General features: G+C 56.3%; 1 protein-coding gene across 1 annotated transcript; it reads right to left on the bottom strand.

The window, feature by feature from the left end:
* Positions 1–1,701: 1,701 nt before the first annotated feature.
* MYLK2 (myosin light chain kinase 2) lies at positions 1,702–15,074 on the bottom strand. Its single transcript, XM_004272696.3, has 13 exons — positions 14,929–15,074; positions 14,732–14,831; positions 13,776–14,250; positions 12,470–12,771; positions 10,793–10,898; positions 10,136–10,229; positions 7,851–7,960; positions 7,628–7,769; positions 4,780–4,850; positions 4,530–4,658; positions 3,893–4,045; positions 3,596–3,728; positions 1,702–2,651 (listed from the first exon to the last, which is right to left on the bottom strand). Exons 2-13 carry the CDS (start codon positions 14,781–14,783, stop codon positions 2,571–2,573), a joined length of 1,848 nt encoding a protein of 615 aa, XP_004272744.1. The 5' UTR covers positions 14,784–14,831; positions 14,929–15,074; the 3' UTR covers positions 1,702–2,570.
* Between the last annotated feature and the right edge of the window lie 826 nt (positions 15,075–15,900).

Here is a 15,900-nt window from a genome sequence, read left to right on the forward strand (position 1 = left end):
ATCTCTGGATTGTTACAATGGCCCTCAGAGTGGCAGAGGACAGTGGAGCTGAGGCTGTCATTTGCATTTTATAGAGGACAGTGGAGCTGAGGTTGTCATTTGCATTTTATAGAGGAGGAAATTGAGGCCTGCGCTGGGAGGCAGGAGTCCTGGGTTCTAGTCCCAGCTGTTGCTGTCTCTGCTGAGGAGCCTTCTCATTTTGGCCTCGGTTTCCCTAGCTGGATCCAGGCCCTGGATCTCTGTGCTGGCTGGACCTCATTTCCTTACCCCTCCACTATGGCGGTGACTCATCCCTCATCATCACGCTGTGTGGCCGAGGCTCAGCCTGGGCGGGGGCCAGCAAGGCTGAGAGAACTCAGAGGAAACCACAGGCCTGGCCCAGCTAGCAGGTGGCGGGCGGACAGGCAGGCAGGGATCAACAGCCCTAGAGGCCTTGCCCATAAGCACATCTCCCACCAAGAGCCTAAGCCAGGCTCCCCAGGCCCCCCAAGCCCCAAGTGCAAGCCCCAGCAGGCTCAGATTCCAAAGTCCCCCATACCCTGCCTCATGTGGCACCTGCTGTAGGGGGACTCCGCAGCCATCTGCTGGAACAGGGCAGGGGTAGGGGTGACGACCTGGCCTTGCCCTCCAAGCCAATATTCATGGAAGCAGGGGGTGGAAGGATGAATGGTCAAGGTCTCCGTCCAAGATTTCTCAGAGGCAGATAATGTGGTGGTGAAGAGCAGGGGCTCTGGGCCCAGACTGTCTGGGTACAAATCCTGGCTCTGCCATTGACTAGCTGTGTGACCCTGAGCAAATGGCTTAGCTTTCCTGAGGCTTGGCTGCCCCATCGGAGAAATGGACATAACACTGCCCACCGTGCAGGATCACTGGAAGCAGAGTCACGTGAACACGCAGAGCTGGGCCAGGGCTGCACCCTGCGAGCACTCAGTGCACGTGAGCTGTTGTTACTGCCATTCCTGCTGGAACCAATAAGCCCCCAGCAGGCAGACCAGCTGCCCCACTTAAGCCAGTCCCACTTCTGAGTCAGCTGTCCTCACAGCCAGAAAGGCTGCACCCTATTGGGGTTAAGCTCTCTTGCCCTCTGGGCTGCCCCCTCCAGCAGATGGCGCCCCTCCCCTGCCTTGCAGGCCTGGGGTGAGGCGGGCTGGGGCCCATAGGAGGGACCGGAGAACAGCTGTCTCCCCCAGGCCTCCTGGAGGATGCCCACCACTGCAGGCCCAAACCTCTGGCTCCACCTGGAGACTCTGCTTTCTGCTTACACCTTGTTCGGTGAGAAGCAGAGTGGGCTTGCGGGCAGAGCCTTGCTATGGGAGGTAGAAGAGTCCAGTTCAAGCCCCGGCTTCTGACTTGTTGAAAGGCCTTCAAGTTCCTTCCCCTCTCTAAGCCTCAGTTTCCCCCTCTGTAAAAGAGGAATAATAATAATATCTACCTCATGACCTCATAAATGAGTTAATAGACATACAAGCACTTAAATAGAGCCTGACACACAGTAATGTCACCCCTAAATGTTGGCTGGTGCTGTGCCCTCCCTCTCACAGATGAGAAACCAAGGCACAAAGCGGGCTGCCACTTGCCTAGATCACACACTGGGTAGCCTGGCTCCTGAGGGTGCTGAAGCGCCTGGCCCGCAGCAGTGTTCCGTGAACGGTGGCCCGCTGAGGCCTCACCGGGCGCACACACACCGTGAAAGGAGGCCACTTCCAACCTGTACATTTATTTACAAGGCACAAGCTGAGAGCGGGTTGGGGGCTGCCGACGGCCTTCCCACGCCTCCTGGGCCTGCTGACGCCATCATCCGAGGCCGTGGGTGACCCTTGGAATGGGGGCCGGAGTGGCTGGGTTGGGCTGGCTTGGCCTTCAGGAAAGCTCGGGGGTGGTCTCCCCTGTCCTCCAGGCCTCTCCCCTCCCCCTCCACCAGGCCCGGGCTGGGTGTCCTCTCTCTCACACAGAGTTCCTGTGTGTTGGTGGTCGCAAGGAAGGTGGGCGGGGGCCGGGCCAGACCAGATGGTGTGTCAGGCCTTATCTGTTGGGAGTGGGGAGGCGGGTGGGGGCATGGAGGTCCTCCTTCACAAAGCCTGCTCTGTCTCCCCTGGCAGCTGCGCCTTAGGAATCGCCGTCTGCCTTCCTGCCCCACCAAGGACCTCCCATCCCCAACTGCAGAAACCCCATATGCCAGGAGCCCCAGCCCTCCTGCTCTAGCTAGGAGCAAGCCCAGGCCAGGGATGCCCCAGGTGAGGCCAAGCAGGGGTCACCAGAGCAGCAGTTCCGAGAAGGTGAGCCGGGCGGCGTCTCGGCAGGGCCCGTGGCATCTGGGCTGTGGCTGACGGGCCGGAGCCCTGTCTGGGGAGGCAGTAGCAGGATGGAGTCAGGCCATATCCGAGGCAGCGCACGTCGGGGAAGCAGTCACTGCGCGGGGGCACGGGAGCCCCGAGCCTCCCAGCCTGGTGCAGCCTTGTCCTGGCCAGTCAGCCCCGGCAATCTGGCCCGTCTGCTCCAGCCTTCTGGGCTGTGTGGCCTCAGCCCCGGCTACTGTGCGGCTGCATCCAGGCCTCAGCTGCTCCTGGGGCTCAGACCCCCAGAGCCATCAGTGACCCTGAGCTGCTGATCTTCTTGAAGCGGTTGGCAGCACTGACAGCAATGAAGTTTTTCTGAGAGATGAGGGAGAGGGGTCCCAGTCAGCAGCAGGGCAGGGGGAAAGCTGTAGGACAGCTGAGTGTCTCCCAAGGTCACCTTCATTCCAGGAGGGCTCCATGCCAGGGAGGGCGCAGTGCCCAAAATGGCCGCAGGGGGCGCCATGACACTGCAGCCTCCAGGACTCCCTCCCTCATTCAACCTGAGTACCCCTCTGCTCAAGGCAGTACAGTGGTTCCTATTTCACTCCAAGTAAAAACCCCTCATCATGGCCGAGTCCCTCCACGCCCTGCCTCCCGATCCTCTTGGACATCTCCCTTACCCCTTGCTTCTTCCACTCCAGCCGTGCTGGCTTCCTACCTGTTCCTCACACTTGACCACCGTGCTTCTGCCTCAGGGCCTTTGCACCAGCTGTTCCCTCTGCCTGGCACACTCTTCCCCCCATACCAGCCTGGCTCAGCCCTCACCTCCTTCAGGTTTTTGTTCACATGTTCCTTCTCAGTGTGCCCTCCCTGGCCACCCTACTAAGAAGTGCAGCCTCTCCCCAGAACTCCCGACCATCCTTATTTTTTCCTAGAGCCCTTCCTTAACTCCTTTTAGCAACTCTCCATCCTCTACCAAAAGCAAGTCCACAAAGCCTGAAATCCTTGTCTCTTTGTCCACTGCTGTATCCCCAGTGCCTAGAGGTAGTGTATGCTCAAGAAATATTTGTGAAATGAGGGGAGGAAGCCTGTGATGGGGTCAGAGACCTTTTCCTGAGCCCGAGACACAAATGGACACCCCTCCCTACGGTGGAGATGGGTGGGTGGAGGGCCACTACCCAGGGCAGTAGCCAGCCCAGGACAAGAAGAGAAAAGCCAATTCTGTTTTCCAGACCGAACCGGCTGACACAGGGCTAGTGGGGCCAGGACTCTTCCTGCCCTGTATCCCCCGCTCCGCCCCACCCTCAGTTCTGTGGTACCTTCCAGCGCCTCTTCATGAGGTATTTCTTAAGCAAGATCTGGGACTTGAGGCGTCGGTTACAGCGCTTGGCTTTCTCTGCCAGATTGTTGAGCCAGGGGTGGGCGAGGCACTGGGCAGCGTTCATCCGGGCTCTGTGGGGAGGGGGCAGTGCGGTGAGGGTGGGTGGCAGGCCAGGGAGGCACCACCCCACTGGCCTCCTGGCCCAGTTCCCGCCCAGCGGGCACACACACACACACACACACACACACACACTGGGCTTGCACACACGGGGTTCGTGTCCTGGGGTGAGCCTCACCTCTGGTTCTTGACGATGAGGTTGGAGACAAAGTCTTTGGCCTCGTCTGACACGGCCTCAAAGGTCTCCTCATCAAAGTACCAGTTGCCCGATAGAACGTTGTTCAGGGTCTCGGTGTCATCGTCTCCCAGGAAGGGGGAGAGGCCACTCAGCCTAGAGGGAGGGGTTGGCAGGGAGCAGGGAGGTGAGATTGGGTCAGGGATGGGGACAGAGCCTAGGAAGCAGCACCATGCACTGAAAAGACCCCCAGCCTCTCATATGGGACAGACCTGGGTTTGAATCTGGCTGGGTGACCTTGGGCAAGTCACTTCCCCTCTCTGAGCCTCACTCTTCTCATCTGTAAAATGGGCATAATCATCCCAGCTTCCCAGGGTTAGAGTGAAGAAGAGGAATGATGAGTGCACTGGGTCATCAAAGCTCTGCTGCCCAGAGCCCTGGGCTGGGACACTATGCCTTTGGGGGCCTTGGTTTCTCCATCTATAAAATGGGTACAGAGTTCCCTTTCCTGGTTCGCCCTAGCATGCCCAACGCCCCACAAACCCCTGACTGAGGGAGTGGGGAGGTGGAAGCAATCTAGGCCTCAGCTGCCCACCCATGTGCCCCAACCCCATAAACAACAGGCACCCTCAGGACTCACAGCATGTAGGTGATGACCCCCAGGCTCCACATGTCTGTCTTATCAGAGATTTGGTCATAATTCACCACTTCAGGTGACAGGAATTCTGGGGTCCCAAAATTCACTTTCAGCTTCTCGTTGGGGTTATACCTGGAGGTGAGGCCAAGAGCTCAGAGCACAACTCCCAGGCCATTCCCAGACACCCTCCAACCTTCCCCCAGCCCTGCCCACCTCGAGGCTGGCCCTGCCATGCCACCCACCCAGGTCGTACCTCCGTGCCAGGCCGAAGTCAATGATCTTCACCAAATGGCCCGTGGTGTTGACACACAGGATGTTCTCTGGCTGAGGAGAAGGGGGTGGCCTGGATTGACCTCTGACCTAGCTCACCCTCCCTCCCCGCCCAGGTCCATCCAAGTCCCAGGCTCCCGGGACTAGAGGCCCAGGCTGCCAGAGTGGACAGCCCATCAGAGACCCTCAGACCTGCCTGCTCCAGGCAAAGAGGAGGATCCTGACGCCCGAGAGGGGCTCTTCCAGGGCAGGAACCACCTTCTCCAGGCCTCCTTGCTCCCCACCCTCAGCGTCTAACAAAGCGCCCAGCAGACACTCAACCAAGGCTCCCAGAAATCCTGTGCCCCAAGCACAGGTGAATATGTGAGTCACATGCAAGGCTAGTCCCTCCCACTCTGGGCCTCCATTTCCTCTTCATGTAACACAAGGACAGAGGACTAATCTGAGGTTGCGGGGCAGAAACATCGTAAGTAGTTAACAATGGTTAAAAGGCAGATTTTGCACAAAACCCCTGATTTTCAGCACCTCCTGAAACACTGGAAGCCCCAGCCGCATGGCTACACACGGCTGGGAGGGAGTTGCCCCTGACCCCTGTGACGGGCAGAAGTCCTCCACTTCCCCGGGGCCTCCGCCTCTTTTAATGGGGTTCTGTTCTTCGTCTGGGCTTTGTGTGCATCTGATCTGAGGCCCCAACTGATAGGTTTTCTGAAGTTCCTTTCACACTGCTGCACTCATTCAGAGCAGGATGCTAGTGACTTCAGCAGCCCAACCCAGTGCTCCCCGAAAGGGAGAAAGGAAAGAAAGGCCCCAGGACACAATTGGTAGGGGAAATGAGACAGATTCAGACCTCCTTTTGGAGGACAGGGGACTTCCTGAAAAGCCCTGCAGCCAGAGCCCTGGGAAGTGCCTTCAGGCTATGGTTCACCCAAGTGACTTGACGTGAAACCCTTTATTGATGAAAAACTTACTGCTTTCCTGGAAAAAAAACACACTTTAGGATACAGAGACTTAAGGTTGACCTTCTTCCCAGGACACTGCATTTTAATTGGAGACCCTGCCCTACCCCAAAGAAAATGGCTTTCACGGGAGAAGGGCAGGCTCCGATGCCACCACGCAGGCACCCACTCTGTCCAGAAACTCAGGAGTCACCCACACTCCTTCATTTCCCTCCGCCCTCCCCCATCCAAACCATCAGAAACCCAGCTGGCTCTATTTTCAGAATGCATCCATCATCTGACCACTTCCCATCCCTCCCCCACTGCCACTGGTTCCAGACCCATCATCTCTCTCCTGGCTTATTATGACCGCCTCCTAAATGCCCTGCTGCCACGGTGGCCCCACTGAAACTCATCTCTTTACCCTCCTCGCTTCCTCGCTTGTCAGTGGGGATGATAACAGCACACCTGACCCAATGGGCTGTCACACACCCTGAGCAGTTCTGACCCCTAGTAAGCACGGTGGAGGTGTTAGCCCACAGCAGCGGGAGCATCTCCTGCTTTGGACCTCGAATGCTCCAGCCCTTGCCTGCTTCTCCAGTTACACCTTGTATGTTTCCCCATTACTCTCACGTACTTTTTCATAACACTTTTAATGGTTTAAAATGATCTATTCATTGGGTTATTACTGTATGAATGTCTGTTTCCCCTATGACCTGTAGGCTCCATGGGACAGGGGCGTGTCCTCATGATCTTGATGGTAATGCCCATGCCCAGCACTGTGCACAGTAGCACAGGAGCAGGTACTTGGTACGTATCTACCAAGTGAATGAATGAAAGGACCATCCACTTTGCTAAGCCACATCAGTGTTCAGAATTCATCTTCTCCACTAGCCTTGCCACTGATCCCACAAACATTAACACCTGCCATAAGGATGGAGCTACCCGCTACTCATGGGGCTCCTGCCCACTCCACGCCACGGCCACGTCTCTCAGCTCCAGACAGCCACTGCCAGCTGATCAGAGTTGGTGGGATGCATGAAATCTATTTGCTCTCCCTGAACTGCTACATGCAGGGTACTAATGAGCAAGTCAGAAGAGAGACATAATCTTTCACTACACATTTCGTTAGCACCTGCCACATGTGTATTGCTGCACTGACACTATACTTGCTGATGTGTTTTTCTGACTCCCCTTCTAGAATGTAAGCTCCATGAGGGCAGGCGTTTTTATCTATTTTGTTCACCACTGGATCTCCACCACCTAGAACACTGCCTGGCGTCTAGTAGGCCCTCAACAGATATTTGTGGAATAAATGAACAAACATTCGCAGTGCCTGTCAGAGGCCTGCACTGAGGCAAGCGCTTTTGCAACGCTTATCAACAAGTTTCACATGTGAGACACTGAGTGTGGGGCAAGAGACCCTTTCAGCAAGTACTTAGTACCAGACTAGCAGCTCCTGAGAGCTGGGACCAAGTCTTTTTTGCTCTCTGATGTGTCCCCTGACTCCTGGTACTTACTAAATGCTCGATAAAACCTTTTTTTTTTTTTTTTTTTTGCGGTACGCGGGCCTCTCACTGTTGTGGCCTCTCCCGTTGCGGAGCACAGGCTCTGGACGCGCAGGCTCAGCGGCCATGGCTCACGGGCCCAGCTGCTCCGTGGCATATGGGATCTTCCTGGACCGGGGCACGAACCCGCGTCCCCTGCGTCGGCAGGTGGACTCTTAACCACTGCGCCACCAGGGAAGCCCTCAATACACCCTTTTTGAATCTACAGATGGAAGGCTGGATGGAGGAGGAGGAGGGGTTAGGGGATGGAGGGATGGCTGGCTGCGACGCTGGTCTCAGGTGGTTGGAGGCCGCTCCCGACCCCTCCCGGGAGCCCCCACCCCAGTACCTTGAGGTCCAGGTGCAGAACCCTCATCTTGTGCATAAAGAGGATCCCGTCGCAGATCTGCCGGACAAACACCATGGTGTCCACCTCAGTCAGATGGTAGTCCTCGTCCACAATCCTCTCGAAGAGCTCGCCGCCCTCGATGCTGTGTGCACAGACCCCTCTGCAGGCTTGCTTCAGGGCCCGCTGCCCCCTCCCCAGGCCCCACCCCACTGATGGCACTCACTACTCCATGAAGAGGACGATCTCGTGCGAGGTCTCAATAGCTGCATAGAGCTGGATCAGGTTGCGGTGGTTCAGCTGGTTCATAACCTCAATCTCAAGCATCACCATTTCCTGGGGACCCGGGAAGTCAGGGGTACCATCCGAGCATCATTACTCCCTGCCCTCCACCCTCCACACCTTCGCCCTTGACCAGACCTGTTGGGCCTTGCCTGGACCACTGCCCACCTCCTCCTCGCTGGTCTCCTCACCTCCCACCTCTCCCCACCCTCAAGCCTGTGTCCTCACCACACAGTCGCTCCTGCTGGGACACCTTTCCTTTGCTGGTTCTTCTCTTCCCCCTGGCTGAATAGTGGGCTCCATCCTCCCTGCTCAGCACTACCCGCTCTATACTCTCCACCCGGGCGTTCTCCTCAAGTACCAGGACTTGAAATTCCATCCAAATGTGATTGATTTCCAAATCCGTATCTCCACCCCTGAGTGCTCCTTTAAACTCCAGACACCAATCTCTCCAACTGCCTACCTTCCCTCCCCTTGAATGTCTGACTAACAGGCATCTCAAATCTCTCATGTCCAAAATTAAACTCTTGATACCACCCCTTCCCCACAATTGAGTTGCCCCCAGCTTGCCCATCAGCAAAAGACCATCACTCTTCACCTGGGTGTGCAGGACAAAAAGTTAGGAGCTTTCCTAGATTCCTGTCTTATTCTCACTTCCTCACACCCTTCATCCAACCCATCAGTAAATCCTTTGACTCTATCCTTAAGCTAGATTACAAATCCAATAATTTCTCACCTCCCCCATCACTGCCTTCCTAGTCTCAGCTGCCATTATTTGTCACTTTCAGAAAGTTTGCAAACCAGTGGTCACATCTGTGAAATCAACAATGGTAGGAATATTTACACCAGGGAAATTGGCAAATGCTACAGATCAGGTCTCTCCCCGGAACTATGCCCCCAGAGCATTGGATCAACTACCTGGACTGCTCCGTTTTTCCCGTTATTCCATTCCTTGGTTGATATCTCACCTTCCAGGCCACTTCCTCAGAGAGGCCTAACCTCACTTGATCCATCTGAACGGCCCCCATCGACCCTGTTCCTACTTGGCTTTACTTTTCTTCCTAACACTTCTCAGGTCCTGACACCATGCTTTTTGTTTTAGTTTGGTTTTAGCCTCTGTCCCTGCTCTCTAGCACGTCAGGACTTGTTTACTACCATTTTCCTAGCACCTGGCAAATTGAACAGCACAGAAAAAGTGCCCAATAATTAATTAATCAACAGCTGACTCCAATTAATTTACACAGTACATGTGTCTTGAGCATCTATGCTGAGCCAGGTCCATGATAGAGGCCTTGGACCCAGCAGTCAATAACATGGATCCAGGCCCCGTCAAGTGGAAGTGACAGAGAAAGACAGAGTCACATAGAAAATCCATGCTGTTCATATGAGCTCAGAGCCACGGTGAGGAATTCAGGGCTGCAGCACTTCCTCCGGACCTGCTTCTCCTGCTTCTCCAGGCTTCTGCTGTCTCTGCTCCCCTGGCCTTGACCTTGACTCAAGCGTTCCCAGCAGGTACCTGCCGTTTCTGGCCCTCAGGCCTTTCTTTCCACAGTCGTCTCTGTTTGAAACTCTCTCCCCTGTCTTCCCCACTGGAAAACAGCTCCTCCTTCTTCAAAGTCTTCATTCAGGAGAAGCTTCCCTGAACCCACAGGTGAGTCAGGAGCCTCCTTTGTGACCCCCCACCCTAGCTTTCCTGAGTTACAGCTCCCACCATGCCAGCCTGCTAGGTCACCATCACCTCCTCACACACCCGACTCACTCCACATGAGCCTCTGCCTCATTCATTCAGCCACTCATTCACTCCTTGAACAAACACTGCTCTGAAGCGGGCCTGGGCTGGGTGTTAGAGGCAGAGCCCTCGAGGCCTGTTTATGCTGGTGCTCTCTGAGGGCAGGGACCAACTGACTTCCCTCTGAGACCTCCAGCACCAGCACAGGGCCTGGCCCAGAGCCTGCGCTTATCGGCACTTATTGACTTGAACCGAACAGAGGGCATGAAGGGGTTAAGTCCCCAGGATAAATTCACTAACCGCGGGGTCAAGTTTATGGTCAGGGGCATCAGGCCCCTGTGGCAGGGCTACCTGTCTGTCTGTCTGTCTATCTGTGTGATATCTTCAGTGCATTAAGCTTCGTACACCAGGCCCCTGGTGCAGATGGGTGGGTGGAGGGAGGTGAGAGGCACCCACTCCAAGGATCCCCTCCCCCTCCCACACAGCCAGACCCCCACTACCTTGTCTTTGGGTGTCTGTTTCTTGATGACCTTGGCTGCTAACTTGAGGCCTGTGGCTTTCTCTGTGCAGGTACAGACTGCTCCAAACTTGCCACTGGAGAGAGAAGAGGCTGGGAATGAGGGAGTTCTAAGGGCCATGGGGTGAGGGGCTGTGCTCTGTTCCCTGTGAGATGGGGGCGCACATCCCAGCCAGCTCCGATTCCCTCCAGAAACTGTGAGCTCTACTGCAGGGACAATGGCTGAACCACATAGACCTCAGGCCCAGGAAGGGTAGGCTCATCAAAGGATGGCCGCTGATGTGCAGCTCGCAGACTGTGGCAGGGAGGGGCCCTGGGCCCTGGGGGAGGGCACCTTCAGGACTTTTGACAAAGCAGGAGTCGCCTTGAGCGGTCAGTGGTGCCTGCAACTGAGACAGACAGGAAAATACTATATGCTTCCTATGGGAGACACTGAATGACCAGTGGTGTGTTTGTGTGAGTGACAGTGACACACCAGCCATGTGACAGGCTGCACACAAGTGTGACCATGTGGAACCAATTTTGTCCACTTGGCTCATGTCCAGTCGGAGTGTCTGGGCCTCTCATGGGGAAGATGTAAGGCCTGGGGGCTTGATGCTTTCCTGCTGGTGGGCCAGGGGCTTGAGGCCCCGGCTCTCACCCGCCCAGTGCCTCCTTGGAGTTCAGGCTGAACTGACTGTTGATGTTCCCAGTCCTCAGCTCCACGATGCGGTGGGGGAACGGGGCCGGGGGTGGTGGGCAGTCATCTGTAGAGCAGAGCAAAGCCATCACAGTCAGTGCCGGGGCTGCTGAGGACCCACCCTGCCACCACACCCTCCTGCCTGGCCTGAGCCCCATCCAGGGAAGTTCAGCGAGTGATACCTGGGGGACAGCTGGCTCCAGGATAGGGGCTAGGGGCCTAGTTTCCAATTTCAGCTCTGCTACCAACACACACCCTCCTTGGGAGGCCTCTGCCTCTGTCAGAGGGGGGCTCAGCTTCTCCCGGCACAACAGTGGGGACGGCTGATTGGACTTCTCGGACCCTCCCACATTATAAGGTATGAAGACTCCATCCCAAGCTATCTGCATTTCCATTAAAGAAAAAAAAAAAAGGCATCTATAATGGTGGAGTGCCCGATAGGGGTTACTATGTCTGTTGCGGTGGGGGATGGGACCTGCCTACCATCCCCTCTAATAACACTGCAAGCTCTCACCAGTTGTGGAATGGGTGTCCTACCTGGACCTGGCCCAGAGGCAGAGTTGGGGGTGGGGTGGGGCGGGGGTGGGCCAGGGATGGAGATGTTGGTAGGGAGAGGCTGCCACCTAGTGGCAGCATGGGGAACAGCATGGGGAACAGCATGGGGACAGACAGGCTGAGTCATGGGGAGTGGAAATCTCTTTATAAATAGCAAGAGGCCGCAGGGAAGCCGGTGATAAATCAGGCGGCCCTTGGAGGTTGTTCAGGTCCGTCACTCGAGGATGTGATCGCAGGGTGGAGTGGGCCCGGAGGTCTGGGCCGCTGCTCAGGGGAGGAGGCAGGGCTCCTGGCTGCCGCCCAGCCGCCTAGGCCCTCCCACCCTGTCTGGGTGGCACTGTGCCGCTCACCAGGCAGGTTGGCGGGTCTCCCAGGGCACCTCAGCCTGGAGAAGGGGGGTTTTCAGGACACTCTGGGCTCTCCTGACCCCATCTCAACCCACCCCCAGCCCTGCCACACTCCTGCCCAGGCCCTTTTCCTATTCACCTGCTCGCCAAGCTCACTCATGCTCAGTGGTTCCCTGCTGCCCGCTGAATAAACCGTCGTCACTTAAGGCCATTCCACAGTCCTGCCCCATCTCACGTGCCCAGCTACCTTGGTCACCCTCCCCCCACCACACACACACCTGTGCTCTTCAGCTCAAGAACCCTCTATGGCTCCCAGGAGCCTCCCCACCCGCCCAGGATGCAGTTTAACTACCAAAGCCTGGCACTTGAGCCTTTCTACAGATTGACTTCAAATCCCACTGTCCAGAGAATTGGTGTTGCTCCAATAACGTGCCTGATTTTTTTTTAAAAGCCCCATTTTAGTCAAAGTAGAAGAAAGTAAAAAGTGAGCTCTGGAGTCAGGCTGTCCTGACAGGTTCATATCCTGTTCTAGCTATGGGTTTGGGGTGCCCCACTTCCCTTTTTTTAGCCCTCGTTTCCCCATCTCTCAAAGGGGACCAGGAACTCGTACTTCCTGGGGTTGGGTGACAGATGGATCAGGCTGGATGAGGCAGCTCAGAAGGGTTGAGTCCTCTAAGTGGGGAGACATGGGGAGCCCGCTGCCTCTTACCTCAGCCCCAGGGCAGCCCCGGCCTACCCAAAATCTGGAAGCAGTCCTCCTCCCTGGCTGTGGGACTGAGGGCCTGTCCCACCTCCGATCTCTCCGAGGGAACAGCCTGGAACTCGATCCCCCTCGAGGTGTCCCCTTGCACCTCAGCCTGGCCAGCCTGGCCTGGAACCTTCTCTTCTGTTTCCTTCTGGCTGCCTTCCGGGAGGTTCTTCTCTCCTTCTGCTACCTTGGCTGGCTCAGGATCCGTGGGGCCTGGGGTCACGGGCACCCCTTCAAAGATGAGTTCTGATGCCTCATCTGGGGGCTTCTCAGCCAGCGGCTTCTCAGGGCTAGAAGTGAGAACACAGAGGTGACGCCCTCAGCAGCCACAGCCAGCAGGCAGGTCTCCCAGAGCCCCATCTGCAATCTGGAGCTAATACGACCCTGCCCCCACCCCACACGCGCGGGGTAATGCATCTGAATTCACTTCATACAAAATCAAGGGATGTTAATAATACCATAAACGTCTATGGGTTTTTTTTTCCTGGCCACGCCACATGGCATGCGAGATCTTAGTTCCCCGACCAGGGATTAATCTGTGCCCCCTGCAGTGGACGCGCGGAGCCCTAACCACTGGACCAACAGGGAATTCCCATGTCTGTGGTTGTTATCTTGAGTATCAATGCACTAATAGATCATTAATAACTGTTAACAGGATTGTTGATTTGGTTAATCATTATGTGGCAACAATGAGGAAGGTTATGTAGCTCTTGATTCATAAAACTGTGGTGATGCAATTGATAATGTATCAATGATATTAATTTATATTACCACATAATTCAAACTGATATGGTAAGTGTTATTATTGTGGCTTATGATAAATACATCATTAATAACCTCAGTAATATGACTGGCATTCAGGTAAGGATAACGGATTGCACCATGAGACTGGTGCTATATTATGGTTCTAAGAGTATCGGTAATGATCTATCAGTCTGGTTATTAGTCATCTTTCCATATTATACCAATAATTCTATTAAGCAGACAGGTTATCTTTTCCTCCTGACATCTCAGTCCTGCCCTTGGTGAGACCCAAGTTCATGGGGTAAGGGGAACTCTGGACTCCAGATGCCTGGAGAAGAGGTCTTTGAGGACCTCTCCTGCCTGACATTCCAGGCTTCTGCGAACTATCACAAAATCCTGGTTTCTGCAGGGAGACAAAGTGGTCAGGCCGATGCCCAGGACAGAGGGAGGTGAACATCAGAACTACCCCATCTAGCACTGAGTGTGATGACGGTGCCCAAGACAGAGGAACTGCAGGGCCCCTCCCCGCTCCCAGCCAGGGGCCATTCACCTCGAGATGGCGGCAGGGCAGCTGGGGCTGTGCAGAAAGGCGGGTGAGCCCCTCCTGGCTGCTGCTTGGCCCTCTGCTGCCTTCTTGTGCAGCTTGGGTTCTCCGAGGTCCTGGCTGCCTGGGGTCCCCTGCTTGGTCTCGGGCTTCTTGACACTGACCTCGGCTGTCGCGGTCTCCTGGGGCAGGGCGGCCGGCTGCCCAGCACTGCCCTCCGCAGGCCCCCCACCCAGGTGTCCTTCTCCCTTGGGGTCCTGGCTGCTGGTTGAGGGTTGGGCCAAGGCACTATCCCCTTTCTCTGGGGCTGGGGCTTCAGCATCTTTCTTCATGGTGGGTGGATGAGGTTCTTCCTTTGGGTCTGGGGGACCAATTTCTTTCTCTGGGTCTGGGGGACCAAGTTCTTTCTCTGGGTTTGGGGGATCAGGGTCTTTCTCTGCAGCTGGGGGTCCTTCACCTGCTGCACCTTTAGGTGCCTTGTCTGCAAAGGAGGTGAAACACCAGTCAGGATCCACCCTCCTACACCTCCTTCCCCAGCTAGGCTGGCCGGAGACCAGCTCCAGGCCCAGGTCCCCACCCAGGCCACAATTGGCAAGGGCTTGTCCCACTGAGCCTCTGGGGCCACTCCATGGGCTCTAGAGGTGGGCTGCCAAGACCTCGGCGGCCCTGTGTAGGAGGCTCTGGTCTCCTGGTGGGCCTTGATGCCCCTGCCATCCCTCGCCCTGAGTGTTCAGGCGCCAACAATGGGGACTTCATGTTTTCCCAGTCTCTCTGGGGAAGGCTTCATGTTGGCCCTTGATCCAGCCCCACTGTACCAGAGATAACCCTGATTTCTTGGTCCTCCATGCACCATAAAGGAGGCCTCAGGCACAGAATTCCCCCTGAGGAACAGGCCCAACTCTGGATTCAAACAAACACCCCTTCCCAAGCTCCTCCCTCCATCTCCTGCCCCAGCTTGGCACCTGTTGATGGGCTCTGGATTCCCAGTTCCACTGCTCCGTTTTCTGTCGCCATGAGGCAGGGAGGCGTGTGCTTCTGCTTGTCTAACTCAAGTCTTTCTAGCTGCAGAAAGAAGAGAAAGGTGTGTCGGACTGCAGGATTCCTCCTCCTGTCTGGCTGAAAGGAGGCCAGGGCCAGCTGACTGAGGGGAGAGAGGCACCTGGAGCAGAGAGAGGCAATCTGGTGTCTGTCTGTCTCGCAGCGGCTGCCCAGGAGCAGTCCTGGGGCAGTTGTAAGGGATTGGGCCGGGTGGGCAGAGGCGGAGGCAGGGGCACAGGCAGGGAGGTGGGGGCGGAGGAGAGGATCTCTTACACCAGGGGCCATGCAGCTCAGACTGCCACCACCTGTCACTCTTGGCCCCCATTCAGAGGACACGGCATTCTTCCCATGAACTGACTGGGGGGAGAGTGGTGTTGGAACAAGCAGGAAGAGAAAGAGGGAGGGGGCACCTGGGGCCCTGGGGGAGCAGCCTTCTCCCAGGCTTTGCCTGGTATCTCTGGCTTAGATAAGATGTGGGGGGGCTTGAAGAAGAGGGGCTCTCAGGCAGGGCTGAAGGGCAAGGCTATGCCCAGGCCAGGCTCTGGCTCTGCCTGCATCTCCTGGGGTTCCCCGGAGCCTGGTTAGAACCACACAGGCCCACAGGTAATCACCCTGACCCCAGCGCCCAGCTCGGTGTCCACAAGCCCTGCCCCTGGCCTCTGGATCTGCTTGGAGCATCTTGGGGTAAAAAATGGTCTCAGGGGCACTTGCTCAACACACCCATGGGCCTGAAAGTGTTTTCTTTTGAAAATGTCTTCTTCCTGGGCCCCTGGGGAGACGGAGGCTGCCCCAAGCGGCTGTGAGAGATGGTCAGTGCTCTCACGCCCCTCCCCTGAGCTGATCCAGGTCTTTTCAATGGCCCGCCTGGAAGGATCCTAGGATCCTCCACCACAATGGTGACCCAGGGGCCACTCCAGCCCGAGGTGTTCAAGTGGAGATAGGATGCAGAGAGGTATGATCCAAAGGGCCTTCCATTACCCAGGGGCTATCTGCCCAGAGCCTTTCTCTGTGGGGTGCTTGAGAACTAGCCCCAAGCTGAGTGCACTGGAAATAGATCTGGAGTGGATGTCTGGGTTCAGGTCCTGACTGTGGT

The sequence above is a fragment of the Orcinus orca genome, chromosome 16 (genome assembly GCF_937001465.1).
Source record: "Orcinus orca chromosome 16, mOrcOrc1.1, whole genome shotgun sequence".
Classification (NCBI taxonomy): Eukaryota; Metazoa; Chordata; class Mammalia; order Artiodactyla; family Delphinidae; genus Orcinus; species Orcinus orca.

Bases quoted from the DNA above. Each gene is read 5' to 3' on its own strand.
- MYLK2 (XM_004272696.3), bottom strand. From the start codon at position 14,783: ATGGCGACAGAAAACGGAGCAGTGGAACTGGGAATCCAGAGCCCATCA. The intron at 4,851-7,627 runs GTACTGGGGTGG...CCTTCTCCTCAG, and splicing joins TTCTGCACCTGGACCTCAAG to CCAGAGAACATCCTGTGTGT. The intron at 3,729-3,892 runs GTGAGGCTCACC...CCCTCCCCACAG, and splicing joins CTCATCGTCAAGAACCAGAG to AGCCCGGATGAACGCTGCCC.